At 44.0% G+C, this 23,812-nt stretch overlaps 3 protein-coding genes across 3 annotated transcripts; all 3 read right to left on the bottom strand.

Annotated features, from left to right (window-relative positions):
• Positions 1–667: 667 nt before the first annotated feature.
• LOC127755777 (GDSL esterase/lipase At5g45910-like) lies at positions 668–2,975 on the bottom strand. Its single transcript, XM_052281430.1, has 5 exons — positions 2,674–2,975; positions 2,359–2,574; positions 2,097–2,245; positions 1,726–2,002; positions 668–1,248 (listed from the first exon to the last, which is right to left on the bottom strand). Exons 1-5 carry the CDS (start codon positions 2,951–2,953, stop codon positions 1,019–1,021), a joined length of 1,152 nt encoding a protein of 383 aa, XP_052137390.1. The 5' UTR covers positions 2,954–2,975; the 3' UTR covers positions 668–1,018.
• A 3,442-nt stretch (positions 2,976–6,417) lies between these two features.
• On the bottom strand, positions 6,418–10,927 carry LOC127755767 (GDSL esterase/lipase At5g45910-like). The gene is made up of 5 exons (XM_052281425.1): positions 10,587–10,927; positions 10,277–10,492; positions 10,007–10,158; positions 7,537–7,813; positions 6,418–6,764 (listed from the first exon to the last, which is right to left on the bottom strand). Exons 1-5 carry the CDS (start codon positions 10,861–10,863, stop codon positions 6,526–6,528), a joined length of 1,161 nt encoding a protein of 386 aa, XP_052137385.1. The 5' UTR covers positions 10,864–10,927; the 3' UTR covers positions 6,418–6,525.
• Positions 10,928–20,294: 9,367 nt separating this feature from the next.
• On the bottom strand, positions 20,295–23,509 carry LOC127760152 (GDSL esterase/lipase At5g45910-like). The gene is made up of 5 exons (XM_052284369.1): positions 23,225–23,509; positions 22,897–23,112; positions 21,435–21,583; positions 21,060–21,336; positions 20,295–20,756 (listed from the first exon to the last, which is right to left on the bottom strand). Exons 1-5 carry the CDS (start codon positions 23,490–23,492, stop codon positions 20,473–20,475), a joined length of 1,194 nt encoding a protein of 397 aa, XP_052140329.1. The 5' UTR covers positions 23,493–23,509; the 3' UTR covers positions 20,295–20,472.
• Between the last annotated feature and the right edge of the window lie 303 nt (positions 23,510–23,812).

The following is a 23,812-nucleotide window of genomic DNA, read 5'->3' as shown; positions in this document are numbered from 1 at the left end:
CACTCTAATACGAACAATCCTTGTAATTTAATCGGAAGAACTGCATTGAATGTGGTGATCTATTAGCCACGAGGGGTGTATTCAAACCAAAAAACAAATAAAATAATCTTTCTAGGCCTTACTCCATCCTTTCTCCTCTAATGGCCTAATTGGCACAAGTCTAATGGCTCATTTCGATAATTCACGCATGATAGATACTAATCCATTTATCTTACAAAGACTTTATTTTTTAGTTTTTCATACAACGTTTGACTCTATCTTATTTAAAAAAAATTAAGAATATTATTTTTATTGTTATTAGATGATAAAACATGAATATTTTTGGCCAAACTAGGTTGTTTTTCATGGTTTAAGCTTAGCTATCCTTTCAGTTCTTTTCCCTTTTTTCATGTCCCTTGGCAATGGTCTTTTTGGCCGTTGTGTTTTGTAACTGGAATTCTGCTTTTGCGTATTTTTTTTATTCGTGAAAAAAAGAATCCCCCTTCTATATATAACATGAGGAATTTTAGATTAAGAAGAATAACTGACAAGTGACTCAAAATCAGATCATATGAATATATCAGGTATCAATGTATATATTACGTGTGGATTAGCGCACGACTGCACGTGGTTGCGTTGCACGGGTTAGCAAAACAGTAAAAATATTAGGCCAGACTAGGCTAAGAAATAACACAATTCTAGAATTTATGTTTTCACTCATGGGCCTAGTACTATACACCCCGCGAAGAATAGTCCAACTCATAAGTCATAATGCATCATGGCTCACTTTAGTAGTTTACAATAAAAAACAAGATTTAAAGAGAGAGGCGTTCCTCCAAACATTCTTTTTTTTAAAAAAAACCACGAGATTTCCTAGTTGAAACCACATATTTCTCCACTGCATTAACTATCAAGTGCGTCTCTAATTTGCATTACCATTCCAGTATAAACCAATCAAAGGACGAAACGAATCCGCACGAATCTCCACGACGTGGACTCAACTACGTACGTATACACGTGAGACGCAGTCACGTCGTCGCTACGGGCGCACGGCCGCGAGGATGGGCGGCTGCGCGTACGGGCCGCGCAGCCAGCCGGCGGCGATGCGGCCGTAGGCCGCCTCCGTCAGGTGGACGCCGTCCCAGTTGATCGACGCGGCGGGGTCCGGGCACGCCGTCGCGCCGGCGAGGCCGCACGCCGCCGTCGCGTTGTAGTTGTACCGCCCGCCGCCGCCGCAGCACGCCCGGAGCCTCGACGAGCGACTGAACCCTGCATGCAGCGTTGGCAACCAAAGTTATTAGCGAGGTCAGAGAGAGACAGCAACAAAACAGAAAGCATTTCAGATCACTAATTAAGTACTTTGATGTTTCAACTCGTAGATCTCCGAATCGATCAAGTCGGCGAAAATATGGTCATATAAGTATATCAGACCAGTGATATATTCGTATCGTAAACTCTTTATTAATTACTCTGTTTGCGCGAGACATGAGCTCATTCCAGACAATTTCAAAAATTCTCGTTTCAACATCACTAAATTTTCTAGTCGACCGTGGACTTTTTTTTTGCGATGCATGCAACTAGCGTACTCAACAACAAGACAACGTTTACTTTCGCGATGGAGACTTGCAACTAAGCCATCCGCCTGCTAATTCAGGTCAAAATTCTTGAAGCATTAAATTCAGCCGTACGTACGTGTGCAGAGAATCAGAGAAATCGAACAAATCATATAATTATATATACACTCACCGAAATTTTCTGGCATTCGCACGAACTCGATCACCGGCTGGTAGTAGTCGGCGAAGACGATGGCGGCCGACGGGTGCTTGCCCCGGAGCAGCGACACCGCCGCGAACAGCGCCGCGTTGTGGTAGCGTGCGAGCTCGTTGAACCGCCTCAGGCAGCCGGTGCCGGACTCGTAGTCCGTCGCGTTCGCGCTCGCGTACAGCGTGAGGATGATCGGGAGGCACCCCGTCGGCAGCTGACCCGGCACCACCACGTACCTGGCTCCCTCCTCGATCACCGCCTGCATTTTGGTTTAATTAATTGATTAATTAATCAGCTAGGACGTGACAGGAACTTAATTAATTAGCGTCTGAAGGAAAGAGAACTGTGGTAACCTCGACGCCGGCAGAGATGGCTCCGACGACCTTTGGCACGTACGACATGGCCTCGTCGACGGTCTTGCCGGCGGCCAAGAGGAAGACGTAGTCGTTGCCGCCGAACTCGCCCATGAAGAAGAGCGATCTCTCGAAGTAATCTCTGCAACCTGAAGACGTACAGATCAATCAAACAGGTGATCGATCGATAAATTCTCTTCCACCAAAATTAATGATCGGTTAATTACCAAGATTAGATGTAGCATTACACGGACGTACGTACCTTGGGTCGTCGAGCACAAGGTAGGCTTGAGCTTGTGGAACCACTCGACCTGCACGCTCAATGAGGTGTTGAACGGGGGCACGCTGGTGATGTTGTTCTTCTGGAAGAAGGCGAGGTCCAGCGCTGTGGCGCCGACGACGGCGAAGTTGGCGCCATGGCTGAATTTCTTGGACTCGCGAAGGTACGGGGGGAGCAAGGGGACTCCAAAGTCCTCAGCTGCAATGTTGTTCAAATGATCAATATATCGATCGATCGATCGATCAAGTATCCATGCTCGCCGGTGCAGTAATCACGAGGGAATTGAAGCGCGCGCACCGATGAAGTCGACGTTGAGGCGGCCGTCGGAGGCACGGCCGGTGGGGTGGCCGAAGAAGGTCTCGCCGTAGGGGAGGTTGTTGAAAGCGATGACGGGAATCACCGGCGCCGCCAGCTTGACGAAGTTGCCGGTGTCGGAGTACGAGTTGCCGAAGCTGAAGATGGAGTCGATCTTGGGATGGCCGGTGTACATGTTCGCCTGACCGTGGTGCGTGCATCCAAGGAGGAGGAGGAGGAGGAGGAGAAGGAGGGTCATTTTGTTTGAAGGTGAGTGCTCCATGGGGCAATTGCAGCTGCAGGAATTCAGGCGGATTGCGACCAATAAGATCCCTTCAGGAGTTCAGGTTATATAGCCATATAGTGGCATTGCTTGTGTTGACTAAATTGATTTTACAGCCGGCCATGTCTAAATTGACTTACAGTAACATATACTCCTTTTAGAAAATATATGGGAAAAAAAACATTGCAGGTACGTATATCTGCTCCCTCCGTTTCATATTTAATATTACTAGGTGAAACCCCGCGCGTTGTTGCGGGAGTTCAACATGATAACAATAAGTAAACAAAATGTGTAAGATAACAAAACAATATAAATTTACATAAGTTGATATGGTTTATGATAATTTAAATTTAAATAATATAGAATGATGATTCAAATGTAAAAGTAAGATGATGTGGTTTTATGAAAGAAAAAAGGCAGTGAGATACTTTGGACCATAGATTAATCATCTAAGGCTAAAAACAATTGATGTGATATGATTTAATGGGAAAAGAGAGAAATAACACTAAGTGAGGATGAATTATATAGGTATATATATGATATTATAAAAAATTATGAAGAGATATATTAAAATATTATGTGAACTATGTGGGATGATGATTTAACATGCTTATATTTTAGAACTCTAAAACTTAATAACTTATAAAATTATAGATAATATAGCATGCTTACATGATGTTTAAATGTAATAATTCTTAGTAGATGATGATGTGGCATCTTGTTAATGCATGATGACGTGGTATCTTTGTATGTATTGGGTTATAACTTTATAGTATGATAGGATAAATCGCTTTGAATTTGTTTCTACTTATTTTTTTAAGTTTGATCAAGTTTATAGAAAAATATATTAGCATTTTTAACATAAAACAAATATAATATTAAAATCTATGCAATGTTAGATCAAATAAAAACTAATTCGATGTTTTTTATATTGCTAGTTCTTTCGGTGAACTTAATCAAACTTAAAAAAGTAACTTATAGTAATATAAAACGGATGAGTACCTTTTCTTCTTCTCACCTGCAGGAAAGTTCCGTTTACGTTGACAAAACACGTCAGAATTTGACCGCTGCATTAATTTCAACTTGATTTAGTACATTTAGAAATTATTCAAGAGAAAAATGCAAAGCCACGAGCATTTAGCTAGTACATTTGGAAATACGTTTCACTTGATTTATTGTCAAGTTTTTTTCCATATATATATATATCACCTCGAATTAATTAGTATACCATGAAAATAAACAATAACAATATATATTGTTTTGAATTTCCTTTTACTCTCGTTACATGCATTTTTTGGCATCCTATATAAGCCTCAATTTTCTGCAGGCAACGACAAAAATCAAACATGCGTTTCCCATGTCTGTCCTTTTATGTGCCAGCCACAAAAGAATACAACCAGCAAGTTATACATGAATCGATACTTGAGCGTTATACAAGAAAAATAAGGAGGTATTTAAATTTAGGGGTGTAAAGTTTTGGCGTATCACATCGAGTATTATATAGGGTGTCGCATGAGATGTTCGAGCACTAATAAAAAAACTAATTACAGAATCCGTCAGTAAACCGTGAGACGAATTTATTAAGCCTAATTAATCCATCATTAGCAAATGTTTACCGTAGCACCACATTGTCAAATCATGGAGCAATTAGGCTTAAAATATTTGTCTCGTAAATTAGTCGCAACTTGTGTAATTAGTTATTTTTTAGCCTATATTTAATACTTCATGCAGGTGTTTAAACGTTCAATGCGACAGGGTGAAAAATTTTAGGGTGGGATCTAAACAGGGCCTAAAAAGAAGCTGTAGTATGCAGTTATCCTTTTTGCTACTGAAAATGTAAGACATAGAAGCATTCCCATGCTTACTATAGAAAAATGTTCAATTTATTATTGAGAAAATCTACTCTATGCCACTGAGTTAGCGTGTGTTCAATAATATACTATTGACACAATCACTAATTACAAAAGTTAACGTGTGTTCAATAATATACTATTGACACAATCACTAATTACAAAAGTTAACAGAGATAGCAGAACGACGACTAACATTCACGATAGCTTCAGCCATTGATCAACTCAGACATATCAGATAACGATACAGGAATACACGTTATTTATTAACAAGGTTCCACCAAAACCTATATCTCCAAGACTCTGATTATAGACACTCCTCACTAGGTATGATATTTTGATCGAGGTTTTTTTTTCCAAAAAAAATATGATCGAATGGCATATTGTAGAAAGAATTGATGAATTCAGTACTATATTATAGAAAGGAAAAAATATGAAAAAGTATTGAACTAGTGTAAATTGGATGGCATGGTGTAGATTCTCTTTATTATTACACTACTGAAATTCTAATCCTAGCTGTAATGGCCGAAGAATTTTGTCGTTTCCCGATATGCAATTTTTTATACGCAAGTATATGGAGTGCACAACTAGCCCATGTTATGACAGACTAGATTGAAGATCTCTTTGACAGTGATTCTGCGCCGGAGGTCCACACAACATGCTTGCAATATGCATAGATCAATTAATTACTCATTGACATTCCAGCTTTCTGATACTCTTGGATAGCTGATACGAACTAGCTCGTGATTGTAGAAAATGGAAAATAATGGCTGCCACCTCTTCTTCAGTGTTTGGAAAGTCCACATGACGGCGTCGAACGGACAAATGTACAATTAATCGATTAATCAGAACGTGGATGCACCATGTACGATTATTCAGAGTTAATATTAAGAATTATACGGCAATTTATGTTAATAGAGATAAAATGCACATATAGGGAAATGATGCAATTAATAGATAGAAAAGAGAAAATAATAAATATAGATTATTTGCACATAGCATGTGTTATATCCTTAAGTGACATCGAATTAGCGTCCAATTCAATATATTTATTATTTTGTTAAAAATATATTAGTTATAGACTTATAGTGAGTTGTTTTTCTCCGGTTTCACGTTCTATACAAGCACATATACCAAAACAAGTCTGTATACTAAATTGTACCTATCTCACAAATTCATATATATATCTTCGATCAGTGTAATTTTTGCTAGCTCTTACATAGTAATCGATCTCCAGGTTACACTAAAACAATAAATTGACTACATACTACATAGCAGAGGTTATAAATTTAAATACACACGATGACCCACAACCGCATGACCTGCTCAGCTTTGGAGGCTAGCAATGTTAACAATAGCAACTACGACATCATAATAAGAATTATATAATCGGCATCGACAAACAATGTATGATTTATATATCTTACATACCGACTCAGGCCCATAAAAGATTCAATAAGTACCATATATCCACTTACGTGATACATAGAAGAATGAAACCATGCATGAACACATGATTAATTAAATATTAACTTAACCTTTTTGTTGAAAAATAATATGATCTTTTCAAAGTAACTTTCCTATTCTATTTTTTATTAGAAAACGTATCGTTTATCAGTTTACAAAACGAGCTTGTGAAAAACTAAAGTGAAGTTGACAAAGGGTAGCTTAGAGTATTATCAGCATTTCAGTAGATGGATTTCTACATAACCTCAAATCCGTCTACGTGCGGCGGCGCACGGCCGCCAGGATGGGCGGATGCGCGTGCGGGCCGTGCAGCCAGCAGGCGGCGATGCGGGCGTAGGCCGCCTCCGTGAGGTGGATCCCGTCCCAGTTGATGGACGTGTTGGGGGTCGGGCACACGCTTGTGCCTGGGAGGCCGCACGCCACCGTCGCGTTGTAGTTGTATGGTCCGCCGCCGCCGCCGCAGCACGCCCGGAGCTTGGACGAGTCACTGAATGCTGCAGTGTAGGTGACCAAGTTAGCTAGTGACGTCAGAAAGAGAGAAAATAATTATATTCAGATTTCACGCTACTGCTCCCTCCATTTATAATTGTTATAGGTCGCTTTCACTATTTTATTAGTTAAACCTTTTTAAGTTTAGTTAAGTTTATAAAGAAAATATAGTAATATTTTTAACACAAAGCAAACATATTATCAAAATATATTTAATATTAGAGTAATTTTATCATTCTTGAAAAAGTACCAGGAGATACATATTTTCTAGCATAAAACTTAGTACCTCTATATACTAATAAGTATCTTGAGAAATCAAAACTTTTAGTGTAAAATTTAGGTATCTTCAGGTACATTCTCATGTACCAAAAATTTCTCTCAATGTTATATTTAATGAAACTAATTTAGCGTTGCAAATATTGTTAATTTTTTTATGAACCTAGTCAAATCTAAAGAAAATTGAGTAGAAAAATAGCGAAAAAAGAGAAACTTATGATATGAAAGGAAAGTAGTACATCAGACCAATGATATATACACACAAATTACAACAGAAAATAATAATGATATGTGAGATTCATTATATTAGATTATTTCTAATATAGTATTATACGTACTAAACTATATATTTTAGGATGGAGAAAGTAGAGAGATACTCATATATAAGGCAAGCATTTACCTTCGATGGGGATTTGCAGCCATCCGGCTGCCAATTAAGCTTAAAAAGAAAAGAATCAGAGAATCAGAGATCGATCAAATAATGAGACAATAATGACTCACCGAAATCGTCTGGCTTCTGCATGAACTCGATCACCGGGTCGTAGTAGTCGGCAAAGACGATGGTGGCCGACGGGTACTTGCGCCGGAGCAGCGACACCGCCGCCAACAGCGCCGCGTTGTGGTAGCGTGCGAGCTCGTTGAACCGCCACAGGCAGCCGGTGCCGGCGTCGTAGTCCGTCGCGTTCGGGCTCGCGTATGGCGTGAGGACGACCGGGAGGCAACCCGTGGGCTGCTGGCCCGGCACCACCACGTACCTGGCTCCCTCCTCGATCACCGCCTGCATTTTGATTTAGTTAATCAGCGTGCACTAAATATAAAAATTAAACTTAATCCATGTTTGTTATAAAAGTTAGTCGATATAGCGAAACGACGACTAACTTTCCCGATCGTTTCAGACATTGATCTTCCAAGACATGCCAGATGACGACACAGGCACACACGATATTTGTTAACGAGGTTCAGCATAAGCCTACATCCTTAGGGCTCTGATTATGGGCGCTCCTCCCCAACCAATATAGCACCTAGCCGCTACGAGTCCATAGCCACGCCGCCATCCTCTCCCTGCGTGTCTACGCTACATTGTAGTCACCATCTGGCATATCTTGGGAGATCAATGATTGAAGCGATCGGAAAGGTTAGTTCTCATTCCGCTATATCAACTAACTTTTATAACAAGTCGTATCAGAGCCAAGGTTTGGAACCCGGAACGATTTCCATAGGTCACATGGTGGGGAGGCTAGGTAACAAGTCTTTGGGGTCACATGAGTTGATGTGACGGGGGAGATTATTGGGCCCGATGTGTGTCGAGGGAGATTGTTGGGTTTAGTCTCACATCGGTAATTGATGATGGGGGAGCACGACTTAAAAAAGTTGGGGGCGGTCCTCACCTATCAGACTAGTCTTTTGGGTTGTGTAGGCCCAGGATCTAAAGTTGTAGCTCCGGTTGGGCCTGTGGTGGAGCAGGCCTAATGTGACCTGGGTGGCCCACGGTTGGTGGACCGGGCTGCAGACTCTAAGAGTGTTGGTTCCAAACCTCTTAGAGCAAGTACAATAGCAAGCTAGATTTAATATCCTACCTAGGAAACCGAACAGCACGCATGTGGTTCTGGAACAACACATATAAACTGTTTTTTAATGCATATAACACATTTAATCTAAGAAAACTGGACAAGGCTTATATAGTTCTTTGACATTTTTTTCTAGCGAAAAAAAAAATATTTTACTAGGAAATACAAGACATCTCCACGCATGCTACCGTTCTCATCATCTTACATATAAAAACTTCGTGTCTACGAAATAGATGCTTCTTTTACTGCTCCCGTTGAAACTTGTAAAGTGAATTTGGTAGTCTAGATAAGTTCAAACAAAAAGATTAATTGTCAACTGGAGTACATACTTTTACATGTTCTCAATGTACAAATTTCATAAGCAAATCCGTTTGAAAATCTTATAAACCCATTTATCCAAACAGTTCAGTGAACACCTAACGCATATATATATTTGCATTGGACATGTAAATGATCTCAAATGAAAAAAAAATATCAACTATAAAGCTATATATCCCTCGATATTCACACCTTAAAAATGCACAAATAAGTGATATTGGTATTTAGTGTCAATTTTTCAAAGAGCAAACACTTATATATGATTGTATATATATGTTGGTTCTTTAAAACCAATACTTATACCCTTGCACTTCTATATGCCATTTTTTTTAAAAAAAACATCACATATATGACGTTCATATGTGCCACTTTTCAAAACTACTGCATATGTTATATACTTGTAAATGTGCTAGTAACATATGTACCGATTTTTTAAAACTGGGGCGCACACATATATTCTCATATATGCCGATTCTTAATTAACTTTTACTTTTACCCTTACGTATGTGTGTCGGGATAATCGAGAAATGGCTCGTATGCTGGTTTTAAGTGAACCGGTATGTTATATATTATTTCCTCTGTACCGAAATATAAAAAGTTTTAGAGTTGGACACAGTTATTAAGAAATTAGGTAGAAGTAAATGGTGAAGGATTGTGATTGAATAAGTAATGGATGTTGGTGGGAAAAGCGAATGGTGGAGAGTTGGGATTGGTTGGGAAGAGAATATTGATGGAGAAGTTATATTTTGGGACAAATCCTGAGGGCTAAAAGGGACTGTTCACTTTGATGCCATTTTCAACCTTACCAAATTTTGGTAAAGTTGTCAAAAAAGTGGCTACATTTAGTTTGCTGCCAAATTTTGGTAACTATATAAGAAATCCTGCTACCAAAATTTTGGTAATTATGCCAAAATTTTGACAATACCAAAATTTGATAAGGCTAAAAATGGTATCAAAGTGAATAGGTCTAAAGTTGTTATATTTTGGGATGGATTGAGTAGGTTTTTTCAGAGGTGAAGGACGTCGACGTGGCTGCAACAGCAAGACTGCATCTGAGAGAGACGTGAAGGAAATCCTGTGCTAACCTCGACGCCGGCAGAGATGGCTCCGATGACCTTTGGTACGTAGCATGACATGACTTCGTCGACGGTTTTGCCGGCGGCCAAGAGGAAGACGTAGTCGTTCCCGCCGAACTCTCCCATGAAGAAGAGCGATCTCTCGAAGTAATGTTTGCACCCTGAAGAGATCAAAGGAACATGAGAGATCGATGAATCGTCCTAGCTAGCTTACTAGCTGCTGAATTCAACGACCAAAAAATACCAAATCGATCAAATAACATTACAATTTACACGTACCTTGGGTTTTCGAGCACAAGGTAGGTCTGAGCTTGTGGAACCACTCGAGCTGCACGCTCAGTGAGCTGTTGAACGGGGGAACGTTTGTGATGTTGTTCTTCTGGAAGAAGGCGAGGTCGAGCGCCGTGGCGCCGACGACGGCGAAGTTGGCGCCATGGCTGAAGTTCTGCACCTGGCCAAGATATGGGGGGAGGAAAGGGACTCCAAAGTGCCCGGCTGCTTCAAACGATCGATAATTAGTTCGTCAGACAGTCGATCAGGTAGCCACCATGCCATCCGGCATTAATTGGAAAACAAGTATGTACTGTACCGATGAAGTCGATGATGAGTCGGCCATTGGAGGCACGGCCAGCGGGGTGGCCGAAGAAGGTCTCGCCGTAGGGGAGGTTGTCCAATGGGATGACGGGAAGCAGCGGCGCGGCAAGCTTGACGAAGTTGCCGGTGTCGGAGTACGAGTTGCCGAAGCTGAAGATGGAGTCGATCATGTGATGGCCAGGGTTGGCCTGAGCATAGTGTGTGCATCCAATGAGGAGTTGGAGGAGGAGAAGGAGAAGGAAGGTCATCCTGTTTGAAGGTGAGTGCTCCATGGTTAATTTGGGCTTTTGTCCAACTGCTAGCTTAGGCCTTCAGGAATTCAGGATTGGCGCCACCAGTGAGATCCTTCATGTTATTAACATGTATTTGTTTGATAATGACAGAGCAATTAGTAGTACATGTTTATACTTCATAGTTTCAAGTTATACTTTTATTAAATTTGATAAATACTGCCCTCATCTTAAAATATAAATTTAGATTTTTGGACTTTTTGGGCAGAGGGAGTATATAAGTTAGAAAATTAGTGATAAAATATGTACTTTGAAGATTGCGTTGATATTGAAGCGTCAAAATAAAAAATAACATAGGTAGTACTGCCTCTTTTTTTTTAATAGATGACGTCGTTGAGTTTTTAACACATGTTTGAAAATTTATCTAATTAAAAACATAATTATTATTTATTTTGTTGTAAGTTATTTTATTACTAAAGTACTTTAAGCATAATTTATATCTTACGCATTTGCACAAAACATTGTAGTAGCAACTAATAACAACTAAAATCCCTAAAAACTACAACAAAAATTAATACCAATCGATCATGGCGCACACTCTGAAAACTAGATATTTTCTTAGTCAGAGAACTAGTGAAGTAATGATATAATGTTATAAACTTCTTATCTTCCTTCGATAAATATTCCCTAGCAGCAATTTTAGATCTGTATTTAACATCATTAATACTAATACTTATAAGATGAATCATCATTATAAATAGAATCTAAGCACTAGTAGTGAGTAGTGACTGGATCAATTGGCAAGTAGTTAGGGGACTAATTGGTAGTACGTGCAAAGGTGTGATTAATCATAATTAATCTGATCTTCAAAAACGATGTCCAGCGACTAACCTCTGGGCGGCGTGTTCTTACCGGCGGCGTGTTCTTACCGGCGTACACGGTGGCCTCGCCGACCACGCGTGGCCGCGACCGATTGAGAGAGTCGTGCCGTGCGTCGCCGGCCGTGGCTATCGATCGCTGTCGATAAGTCGAGGCGTCGGCGGCGGCGGCAGTGCGATCCAGTGTTGCAGAGAAATGCCGAAGTTTTTTCTCATCTTAGCCCAGATACCTGGGGCCTCGCTTGTAGTAGACCAAACCGGCGCAAGGACTACACAACCTGTAGTGCATTTTGGGCTGGCCCAACTGAGATTAGGTTAGAAGCTGATATCTATTGGGAAAACAAATTGAGAGAATTCATTATATGCTACTGACTTTGTCACACGTCTATGATTTGCCACTGACTTTGTCACGTTCTATATAATATGCCATCGATTTTTTCTTAACTTCTACGATTTGCCATCGCTGTCCGGTTAGCCTCCGTTAGCACTGTATAATTTTATCCAAATGACCAAAATACCCCTAGGACAAAAACTTCAAAAAATTTAGATAAAATTATCAAAATATCATATTATATACATAAGATTGTTAACATCCAAAATTTAGCCAAAAACTTAAAATATGATATTTTAAAATTTTTATCCACATTTTGAAAGGTTTTATCCTAGGGGTATTTTGGTCATTTCGATAAATTTGTACAGTACTAATGGAGACTAACTGGATGGCGATGGTAAATCATAGAAGTTAAGCAAAAGATGATGGCATATTTTAGAACGTGATAAAATCAGTTGCAAATCGTGGACGTGTGAAAAATTCAGAGGCATATAATGGATTCTCTCAAAAAAAAATAAATTTGGTGTGGACCGGCTGCAAACCAACGCCGCTGCAGCCCCGACCTGGATAGATGCTGCGTGGATAGGCTATCGATCTAACGGTGAGATTCGCTCGGCTCCAAGCAGGTGATATCGGCGCGTTCGGCTCGATTCCCTTTTGGCTCGCTCAACTCCATGGTTAAGACGTGTCTCGCATCGGCTCGCTCATCCACAATCCCCTCCCTCGTCTCACTGAAGATGGTGGCTGGGCCAACAAGGGTGATCACGAGGCGCGTTCCTCTCCGCCTCCCTATCTCTTGGCCATGGGTGACGGCAGCGAATCCAGCGATGGCCAGGTCGGCAATGGTGAGCACGAGGCGCGTTCTTCTCTCAGCAACAGCGGCGGGCCCAGAAAGATTGGTGTCGGCAAACGTGAGGAAGCGACTGCTCCATCTGTTCCTGATGCTGAAATTGTGATGGTACAGTCACTCTGTGCTAGAGGTGGCAACGGGGAATTCCCCGTCGGAGGATACATAACCAGACCCGCCCCCGCGGAGGAGAATTTCCCCCGTCCTCGCCCCCGTGAAATGCAACGGGGCAGCATCTTTCACCATCACCGCCTCCGTGTGGGTAATTTATCCCCGTGGAGGCTCCATCCCCGCTCTCAAGTTTTTCAGCATGTATATTTCACATATCAAATAATAATTCTCATACACAAGATTTATCACTAAAAACAGCAATTTCAACCATGCAATTTCAGCACATCAGCAACAACATAATTATACAAGAATACAAGTTCACAAATTCATATCACAAGTTCACAAATGCAACAGGCAACGGCACTGCAGCAACAGCACTGCTGGCCGTTCATCAGATGCAACAGGCAACGGCACTACTGCCGTTCATGTGGACTCGTCGTTTTCCCCTTTCTTTGCTGTCGTAGCCTTCACTTGCATCCACCATCCCAGCAGAGTAAAACAAATAAGCCTAAATGTGACGCATCGTAAATTTGGAACGAACAAAGGGAGGGCAGAAGAGAAGGTCGACTCCCGGTGAAAACTGCTGAGTCCTCGGCGCCGCCGAGAGACAGGCTGTGGAGGCGAGGAGAGGCGGCGCTGGCGGCGCTCGCAGGCGCGCGGGGTGGCCCTGCACGGGACGGCGCCGCTGGGAGCCTGGGACGGAGGCGTGGGGAACAGGGATAGGAGGGAGTGGAGTTGTATCCCCTGTGTGGGTGGTGCCTAGAGTTTTTCATTATATACTCTATGTTTTGGGCCTGGTTTCTATGGGCTAACTGGGCCAAATATACATAAAACGAAGCACACACATTGTTGCATCGGGCCTCCACGGAGGGCGGGGACGGGGCACGGTGAACCATACCCGCCCCCGCCAGACTCGATGGAGCCTATTTTATGTAGCGCCCGTTCCGTCGTGGTGCCTAGCAGGAAAATTTAAATTCTAAAAACCCTAATTGCGAAATCTGTTTCTTTGCTTGTTATCAGTCTCCGTGCCAATCCCTGATCTCGAATCCCCGATCTATCGTCAAATTCAAATCCCGAATCCAAATCCTTCCCAAATCAAATTCCTCCGTAAAAGTCTATTTTGCCTCCCTCAGGTTCGGTGGGCCGATTTCCTCTCGGCCCATCTCTCTCTCTCTCTCTCCCTCCCTCAGCCCTCCTCTCCCTCGCTCTGCACGTGCGTTGCATGCGCGTGCGCGTGAGCCAACGCCAAGCCGAGCGCCATCTCTCTCTCTCTCCCCGCTCTCTCATTCTCTCCCACTCCCCGTCTCTCTCTCCCCGGCGAGCCCTGCCCCTGAGTTTTGAATCCCCCGCGCCGTTGCTTCCCGCGCGCGCGCGCCGTGGTGGCCGACCGGCCAGTCGCCGCCGCCGTCAGCGCCTGCCGCCCTGTAGCCGCACCCTTCCAAACCGCCCCCGCCGTCATCGCCGTCGTCACGACCCGGCCCCGCCACCGCCGCGCATGCTCCCAAGGATTGGAGGCAGAGCTCCTCCTCCCACTGCCTCGTCGCTCTCTCTCTGTCCTTCCTTCTTTTCCCAAAGTGGCAAGAGGCAAGTCTCCTTTCCCTCTTTTTTTTCTTCCTTTTTCTCCCCGCCGGCGTCATCCTCCCTGTTGCCGTTTTGGCCGCGACCGCCGAGCGCCAGCTCGCTCCTTGACCGCCCTAGGTCGGTTTCCAAACCGACATTGCCCTCCTATTAAACCAAGGCGCCCTCCCTTCCTTTCCCTCTCCCATTCGCCCTCGCTCCACCGCGCCATTGCCGTCCCCTCTATCTCTCTATCGACAACCACCGCCGTCGCGTGTGCCGGAGGAGCCAGTGCGCGCTAGGACGCGGAAGGGGACTCTGGGCGCTCGTCTTCTTCCTCTTCCCCGGCCCGAGGCCGGAGAGATCACTCCCGTGCCGACGGCCTCTCGTCACAGCGCCCCGCCTCGTCTCGGTAGGGCATCTCCCCCTTCTCCCTCCTCGTTCCTCCTCTTCCCCTTAGCTTTCGGTAGAAGCTTGTATAGCCTCCCCGTAGCTAGCTGGCGCCGCCTCGACCGCTGCCGCCGCTAGCTGTGTGCTCGCCGCCGTCGCCGCCCGTGCTCCGTAGCACCCGCACGTCCCCGGCCTTTCTCGTAGTGTCTCCGTCCAATCCAACACTAGAAACGGATTCCCGGAGTCGCGTAGGTACTCTAGCTCACCCGAATCGATCTCCCGTCGCGCCGTCGCCGTTTCCCCCTTCTCTCGCCGCCGGTTGCCGCCGCCGCAATCCGCCGCCGTCGAGCCCCCTCCGGCGAATCCAAGCCGTTGGCTCGTCTCCCCTCGTCCCACGCAACCTCCCGGTGCGCTCGCCCTTGCCTGCATCACTGTAGATCGCCCCGCCGCTCGCCGCCGTCGTCCGCCGTCCGTTCCGGCCGACGTCGTCGTCTTCCTCCCACCGACCCGCGTGGCAGCCACGTAGGCGCCACCTCGGCTGCGACCGGGTCAAGCTGACCCCCGTTCGCCGCTCCCCTCCGCCCCGCTCGCACGCGCGATCCACCGCGAGCCGTGAGGCTGCGGGTGGGCCCGCCACATCCGCACCCACCGCGAGCCGCACGCGTGCACCGCGTCCCTCCCCCAAACCCTAGCGCGCCGCGTGCTCCCTCCACACGGTGAACCATGTCACCGACAAGCGGGTCCCACTCGGGACCACACGAGGTGAGCCCAGTCCACCGGTTCCCCCACCCTCTCTCCCCGCGCGTGCCCTTGGGCCGCCTTCTCGGGCCGGCCGACCCATTAACTTGGCCGAGCCGTGCCTCTTCTCTCGGGCCGGGCCCTAGCCGCCCGAGGGAAGTCTGTTTCCCCTCCCTCTTTCTTTTCTCTTTTTCAAAAGGATTTAATTAAATCCTTTTTCCTTAGACCAAAAATCCAATAATCTTAGGAATTCAATATCTTCTCAACCGTATGTCCGTTTGACTGCATTCAACTTCCAAAGTTCCTCAAATTTCGAGATCTATCCAATGGCACGCTTAGAGGTCAATAATAGGGCTTTAATTTCGCCGTTTGTTGAGTCGTCTCGTTCGCGTGTAGCCTCGGAGCCTGAAGACCCGAAGTGCGCGGATTTCGAGGATCAAGCTCAAGATCTCGAGCAAGGCAAGTCACCTTTGATCATCTTGCACCTATAATTTAAATCTAAGTATTTATTTTCCGCAAATATTGTATGAATAGGATTTACACAAGTAATTCGGCCATGGCTTGCAAGATAGCATGCCGGCCCCTAATCCTAATTGCTGCAATTACCCTCCTTGAATTATTGAACACTTAAACCTCCTTTGTCGACTGTTTTGCTTCGATGCACTGGCCTTTGGGCACGCGCATCGGAACACCTCCCCTCAAATTTAAAACATCCAATGATGGGTAAAACTTGGGGTTTTACAAAAGACTGGGAAAACCCGACACCTGGGTCGGTGCTTGCGAACTAAAATGAATTTCCAAAATCGCGGACCGGGAGACGTACTGGGAGTACGGTTTCCCGTTCTTGCACTTAAGGATCGTTTCCTTGGAATTTCATCCGAACATAAGGCAAGTGCGACCACATGGGTGGAATGGGACACCCCTGGCTGAGTAATTAGCTAATCGGGGGAACCATGATGCCAGAGACATGTGGATTCAACGGGGTGGTGCCGGGGAGAACCCCTGGGCTTCCTGGCACAGTATGGTCTGGGACCTAACCTGATGTCGGTCTGGGACCCCTCTCGTTGGCATATGATGAACCTGTGTCGGCTTTCGAAATGCCTTGTCGTGAAAGCCCCAAGTCACCAGACGTGTCTGATCCACACGGGCTAGGTGACCAAGGCTAGTAACGTCATGTGGGTAAAGTGTACCCCCTCTGCAGAGGTTATTAAACTGTTCGAACAGCCGTGCCCATGGTCATGGGCGGATGTGAGGTGATTCCTAGCGTAGTTTTGTTTGGCTACTGCTTGTGAAATTACTGTTGTGGAATGGGTTCGATGTTTGGAAAATCTGCGGCTGATGGGATCAGCCAGGCCCGGGTGGCCGGTTGAAAGCCGTTGGCCGGGTGCCAGCCTTGAATCAATTCAAAGACTGATACATTGCACATACTCCGACCGGAAGAGACACACTGTCTCATCCATGTCGTTTGAGAAGCACACACTTAGTTGTTTCAAAAAGGAGTTTAAATAAAATCAATTGCAAAAACAACAGCCCTTCCTTTGAAGCCTGCATTAAACACGTAATTTCCATGGCTTGCTGAGTACTCCTGTACTCACCCTTGCTCTATATAAATAATCTCCCCCCAGTTGCTGAAGAAGATGAAGTGGATTCCGCTGACGAGGAGTTCTTCCAGGAGCAAGTCGGCTACGATGAGTTTTAGGGTTTCGGCCTAGTTCCCAATTCGCGCCTGTGATGAATGGTCCAAGTCTTGGCTTTCGCTCTCCCTTTTGTAATGCAATTGTGAGCTCGGGATCTGTCTGTAACCCAACATGACTGTACTCCTACTCTGTAATAAAGAGACCTCTGTTGCTGTGATATTCTGTCTTCCTGCGATACCAGCACTGTTTCCTGGGACTGGTATCGATTAACAGGTTAATTTGGAGCGTCACGGGCTAGTTCCGTTCGGGGCTAGTTCGGGGCGTGACATTTTTCCTCCATTTAATCCTCCATGGAGGCATAATTCATACCACCCCCGCCTCCTAATAGGAGGATTCACTGTGGAGAATCAGGGGACGGGGACCTATTGCCATCCCTACTCTGCGCGTGTACCTAGCCGTTGACCCCCATCAACACATTGGTGTAGAGAGCTGTAGTTTTGCAGTGTCAGTGTGTACACTCCATCCAGCGTGTGTACATTTCATCAGATTAGAAGTTAAATCCATATATTGATTTGCGAGATCGGAGCAACATGGAGCACGGCAAACCAGGATGAGTGGTGGCTGCACATGTTTACAAGCTTAGGTAGAGATGAGAGCTTTTTTATGTTGTTTGTGATGAGCCTAATGTTCAGTACGTACGTCAGAAATTCAGAAGATGGCATCCAAATGTTGTTCAGAGTTTTTTCAATTGTTTCCCAAACCTTGAATTACATAACAAGTAGACCTCCATCCATGACAAAAATCCGCATTCTTTTGTAGGTTCTTAGCCTGATGGAGCAATGGGGGTTCTCTATCTTTTGTGCAAAATATAGAAGAGGGAAATACTCTACATGTCACCCTGTGGTTCTCTATGTTTTGGGCAAAATACAAAAGAGAGAAATGCTCTGCCTGAAAGGACTGTAAATGCGGCAAAAGAGGATTGTAGTTTGTTGATTATAGACTTTCTTTGTAATCTGTAAATTGTAGAGTTTGCAAGGATTTATGCTGCAAGCTGTAATCTGTACTTTTTTTTGGTCAATTTGCAAGGTATAAATGTGCAATGTATTCTTTAATCTGAAATATAGATGGCATGTTGGGTGTTCTGAATCATGCAATGTGATGGATGTGTTAAAAAAAAGTGATTTTTTCTCTTATTCAATTCCTTTGAAAAATTCAATATAGAAAATTATGCAATCTGAAATCATGAAGGTAAAATCTGAAATGTGATGTCTAAAACCTGATCCTTCTCAAACGTTGGTACCAAATTCATTGTCACAAATAACAGTGTAAATAAAAATAATCATTTGCTGCCATGCCATGTGCTAGTGCAGGCGAAAATGGCTTACGTCCGGTCACAAGAAACCCGGCGGCTGGATCCTTCCCTTGCCCTCCTCTTGCCATGGTGGTTGCGTCATCCATGAAGCTTCTGTCATGGCGGCAGCGGTTGCCGGCGATTTTGGCCGCAATCTGGCGAGACGTCGTCTCTCTCCGCGTCCCCGTGTGATCTAGGGTATCGAAATAATATGTCGATTCACCTACTCGAACGCGCCGAGCCAAGCGCGCGCCTTTCCACGGAGTCGAACGAGAACCGAGCCGCTGAACGTCCTCTCTGGGCATATTCATAGCAAGCGTTCGATTAGACTTCTGTCTACGCGGCATCTATCCAGGTCAAGGCTGCAGCGGCCTTGGTTTGCAGCCGGTCTGCACCAAATTTTTTTCCGATTAGGAAAAAGCGTTTTGGTGAAGCTGCAATCTGGTGGGATGGCACCTTGTGTTTGCATGCTTTTCTTAACAGAAATATTATATAAAGGTATATTGTTCTAACGAAGTACTCCCTTCGTCCCAAAATAGCTATCGTTATAAGTTTTTGTTTGTAACGTTGATCATTCGTCTTATTTAAAAGATTATAGAATTATTATTTATTTTGTTTGTGATTTACTTTATTATCAAAATTAATTTAAGTATGACGTATCTTTTTTATATTTGCATTAATTTTTTAAATAAGACGAATGGTTAAGCGTTATAAGTAAAAAGTCAAAACCACATCTAATTTAGGACAAAGGTAGTAGCTGATATCATCTTGATATATAGGTACGAGATAGATATGGTACCACGCCTGATCATATCTGGTATCTTCGGTACAAGATCCGGTACCTACGGTATCATGCTGGCGTCAGCATGGTACTTATATACTGCATATGATACCTTTCGTCTAATATTGGAGGCCCCAGATTCGATACCTACGGTATCATACCAATGTTGTCTTATTAAGTTTGATACCTATGGGGAATCACATTTGGTATCGAAAGTACTAAATTCGATATCTATCTGGTACCTACGATATCATCATTAGCTATTTCGTTGAAACGGTATACCGTTGTAATCTCTCTCTTTTCTAAAACGTATGTAATCCTCTTGTTTCTTAATTTAATGAAACGGGGCAGAATCTGCCTCTCTTTTTTTTATAAAGAAAAAAAAGAAAAAATGACTTGAGGATAAAATTCTATCCTATCACTTATGTTGGCGCCTTGGAATGAAAAGTAGACCTTATACGGTCCATCATAATAGTGTTTGATATCAGTTCACAAAGAGTTTAACAGATCTTAGTGAGCTGTTTCTAGCTTACTTTATTATCCCAGTAAACCTTAATTCTCGTTACTTTTTTCTTCTAGCACACTCACGAATAAGAGCCTCCCACGCGCACTATCTATGATGACCATATGATGTTTTCAGTTATAGGTGACATACACGTCAATAGTAAATTGTTTGTGCATGATGACTTTATTAATTTTTAGATATCCTACATGATCAGTTTTTAAAAGGTACAACCGCATGCAGAACCATACAACCATTCATGCACAGAACCATACAACCACACGGTTCATTTATGAAAAACCAGCAAAAACCACACAGAAAGCATAAGCAAAACCCCAGAACAACGCAACTACTCAGACTCGTCACCGGTTATATATCGCTGCCAAACTCATCGCAATCGATGAAGCAGCTGCGACTTCCAGTAACTGTCACTTATGGACTCCTTTTTAAAGGAGCATATACAATTAACAGCTGGGGTACTCTTGGATTAAGAATAACAGAGATAAAGTGACTCAAAAGGAGAGCGTATCAGAAAGAGGCAGGCATCGACGTAGCCATTTGGATGGGGTTTCCTTCGTCAGATCGTTGCACGGCCGCGAGGATGGGCGGATGCGCGTACGGGCCGCGGAGCCAGCCGGCGGCGACCTGGCCGTAGGCCGCCTCCGTGAGGTGGATGCCGTCCCAGTTTATCGCCGCGTCGGGGTCCGGGCACGCCGCCGCGCCGGGGAAGCCGCACGCCGCCGCCACGTCGTAGTTGTACGCCCCGCCGCCGCCGCCGCAGCACGCTCGGAGCTTCGACGACTCGCTGAACCCTGCATGCAGCGTGAGTTTATCAATTAACGGAACCATGTTGTTTATTAGCGATATGCATGAACATACAGCTAGGGCCGAAGCTTCGATCGATCAATTAGCCTCGTCTTTTTGTTTATACTACTTATCAGTTTGAAGTTGATTTTAGGATTTTTTTTATCGTAGTTTATCTTTCAGCCTTTATTTTTAAATATTTAAGGAAACCTATATAAAAATTTTATTCACGAATTATTTTTCACCTGCAAATATATCGTTTGGCTTATGCTTATAATCAGCCAACCGATGTGATCGATCGAATGACTCACCGAATTCGTCTGGGTTTTGCACGAACTTGATCACCGGGCGGTAGTAGTCCGCGAAGACGATGGCGACCGACGGGTGCTTGGCCCGGAGCAGCGACACCGCCGCGAACAGCACCGCGTTGTGGTAGCGTGCGAGCGCGTTGAACCGCCACAGGCAGCCGGTGCCGGCGTCGTAGTCCGCCGCGGCTGGGCTCGCGTACAGCGTGAGGATGATCGGGAGGCAGCCCGTCGGCAGCTGGCCCGGCACCACCACGTACCTGGCTCCCTCCTTGATCACCGCCTGCATTTTGGTTTAGTTAATTAGTTAACCAGCTTGGATACGACTGCAACTCAGAATGTGAGAGATTAAGGAACATCTATGATCAGTGATCTATCTACCTCGACGCCGGCAGAGATGGCTTGGACGACCTTTGGCACGTATGACATGGCCTCGTCGACGGTCTTGCCGGCGGCATAGAGGAAGACGTAGTCGTTACCGCCGATCTCGCCCATGAAGAAGAGCGATCTCTCGAAGTAGTCTTTGCACCCTGTAAAATATCATGTGTTACATGGGTGATTAATAATTGGCTACAATGATTATTGTTTAGACTTAGGCCCTATTTGTTTCAGTTTAAGATTATCGTAATCTAGATTATTAAATCAGATTACTGTAAGCTGGATTGTAATAAGTTGACATAAAATAAGCTACGAGTTGTTTGTTTCTCTGGATTATTAGAGGCATCTAAGGGTAGTGGGTCTTTAGCCACTCAATAATCTAAAAAAAACTCCTCTAGAGGAGATTATTGGATTATAGATTATAATAATCTAGCATAATAATCTACTTGTTTGTTTCAGCTTACTTCTAATAATCCAGATTATAATAATCCTAAGCTGAATCAAGCAGGGACTTAATTAGGTGGATGAAGTTAGAAGGACTTTGTTTCTGAGAGATATAAAATTGCTCTTTCTTTTTTATCTTTGATGCACATGAGAAGCTGAAGGTGATAATGCATGGTGAGTGTCGAGGGACCGAGACTACGGTGGGGGTTTTCAGGTCATAATCGGTCAAGAGATGTTAATATATAGTCATGCTCTAGCTTGTTCGCATGAAGATGAAGAGATATGGGACGAGGATATTCACGCAATTAAATTCCGATTTTGCGCAAGGTGAGTTTAGCTTTTACCTCAAAGAAATGATTCAATTCTATCGGTTAGTTTTATTTAACCTACGTCTATCGGTTGGTTTTATTTAACCTACGTTTTCGTGCATGCCTATCAGATTGCTTAGATTAATGTTTTATTCTATCCCGTCAATTTTATCTGTTGTTTTTGTGTTTTTCTATTAAAAAAGAACTTAGACTATGTCTAGAACTTATTTTCAAATTTCAAATCGAATGAATTGGTGAAGTTCTTGATTTTCGTTTTTAGTTTAAAGCGATTTGACGTTTACTGTTTACGGGGTTGATTTTCAACGCGAGTACTGTAACAACACCATTCAAGTATTAATTGTGCTGGGCGTGATGGATTAATTTCTCTGATAATGTTAAAATAACTTTTTGTGTCATTAATTTGTTTTTATTATTTCAGCTGTGTGTTTATTTTTGTTATTTTTGAAAAAGTAACCGACGATCATTTAACCTCTCTGATCGACACCAACCGAGCATATATATACACTTCCTGAAGATATCAAAGATAGGGATATCGATCCACGTCCCTCCAAAAAAATTGAGTTTATTGGGAATTGAACACGGGATACCTTGAGACTGAAATCACACACCCCTAACCACCGTACTATCTTCTGCAAAACTGATCATCAACCGATATCACAAATACGTGTGCATACATTATACTATCTACGTACCTTGGGTTGTCGAGCACAAGGTAGGCTTGAGCTTTTGGAACCACTCAACCTGCACGCTCAGTGAGGTGTTGAACGGGGGCACGCTGGTGATGTTGTTCTTCTGGAAGAAGGCGAGATCGAGCGCCGTGGCGCCGACGACGGCGAAGTTGGCGCCATGGCTGAAGTCCTGCGACTCGCCATGGTACGGGGGGAGCAAGGGGACTCCAAGGCCCTCAGCTGCGCATGCAAAAGTTGTTGAAATGATCACACTGATGTGCGTTTCTCTGTGACTGAAACAGATTTGTATTAATTATTAATCGGGAATGTATAATTCGGGATGGAAGTGCACCGATGAAGTCGACGTTGAGGCGGCCATTGGAGGCGCGGCCGGTGGGGTGGCCGAAGAAGGTCTCGCCGTAGGGGAGGTTGTTGAAAGGGATGCCGGGGAACACCGGCGCCGCCAGCTTGACGAAGTTGCCGGTGTCGGCGTACGAGTTGCCGAAGCTGAAGATGGAGTCGATCTTGGGACGGTCTGAGCCGGCGTGACCGTAGTGTGTGCATCCAAGGAGGAAGAGAAGGAGAAGGAGGGTCATTTCGTTTGAAGGTGAGTGCTGCATGGTTTGGGCTTTGGAGCTTCAGGAATTCAGGCTGGTTGCCACCACTAATTAGATCCTTCAGGTTATATAGACAACCATGTGTAGTAAGTTGAGACTAGCGAGTTGAGAGTACCGTACTTGTTTTTAATTCATCCATATAAACAATTATCAATCATCTCTTGATTATCTAGAAAGGAGGTATGTCAAATTTGTTTGGAAAATATATTTAATTAACAAATTAAGTGTAAATTAAAAGAACGGTATTTTTTAATTGAATGGTTTTTGATTGAATGTTTAGGGCTCTCATTTTTAACAAATCTTAAAGAACTGTTATTGCTAAT

This window comes from Oryza glaberrima, chromosome 1, assembly GCF_000147395.1.
Source record: "Oryza glaberrima chromosome 1, OglaRS2, whole genome shotgun sequence".
Taxonomy (NCBI): Eukaryota; Viridiplantae; Streptophyta; class Magnoliopsida; order Poales; family Poaceae; genus Oryza; species Oryza glaberrima.
Note: the sequence above shows the minus strand (reverse complement) of the source record. Positions and strands in the feature narration are given on the sequence as shown.

Coding starts and splice junctions, on each gene's coding strand:
- LOC127755767 (XM_052281425.1), bottom strand. CDS start 10,863: ATGGAGCACTCACCTTCAAACAGGATGACCTTCCTTCTCCTTCTCCTC. Junction 10,159..10,276: donor CTTGTGCTCGAAAACCCAAG/GTACGTGTAAAT, acceptor TGATCTCTTCAG/GGTGCAAACATTACTTCGAG. Junction 7,814..10,006: donor CCATCTCTGCCGGCGTCGAG/GTTAGCACAGGA, acceptor ATCAAAATGCAG/GCGGTGATCGAGGAGGGAGC.
- LOC127760152 (XM_052284369.1), bottom strand. CDS start 23,492: ATGCAGCACTCACCTTCAAACGAAATGACCCTCCTTCTCCTTCTCTTC. Junction 21,584..22,896: donor CTTGTGCTCGACAACCCAAG/GTACGTAGATAG, acceptor GATATTTTACAG/GGTGCAAAGACTACTTCGAG. Junction 20,757..21,059: donor GCAAAACCCAGACGAATTCG/GTGAGTCATTCG, acceptor CGCTGCATGCAG/GGTTCAGCGAGTCGTCGAAG.
- LOC127755777 (XM_052281430.1), bottom strand. CDS start 2,953: ATGGAGCACTCACCTTCAAACAAAATGACCCTCCTTCTCCTCCTCCTC. Junction 2,246..2,358: donor CTTGTGCTCGACGACCCAAG/GTACGTACGTCC, acceptor GTACGTCTTCAG/GTTGCAGAGATTACTTCGAG. Junction 1,249..1,725: donor GCGAATGCCAGAAAATTTCG/GTGAGTGTATAT, acceptor CGCTGCATGCAG/GGTTCAGTCGCTCGTCGAGG.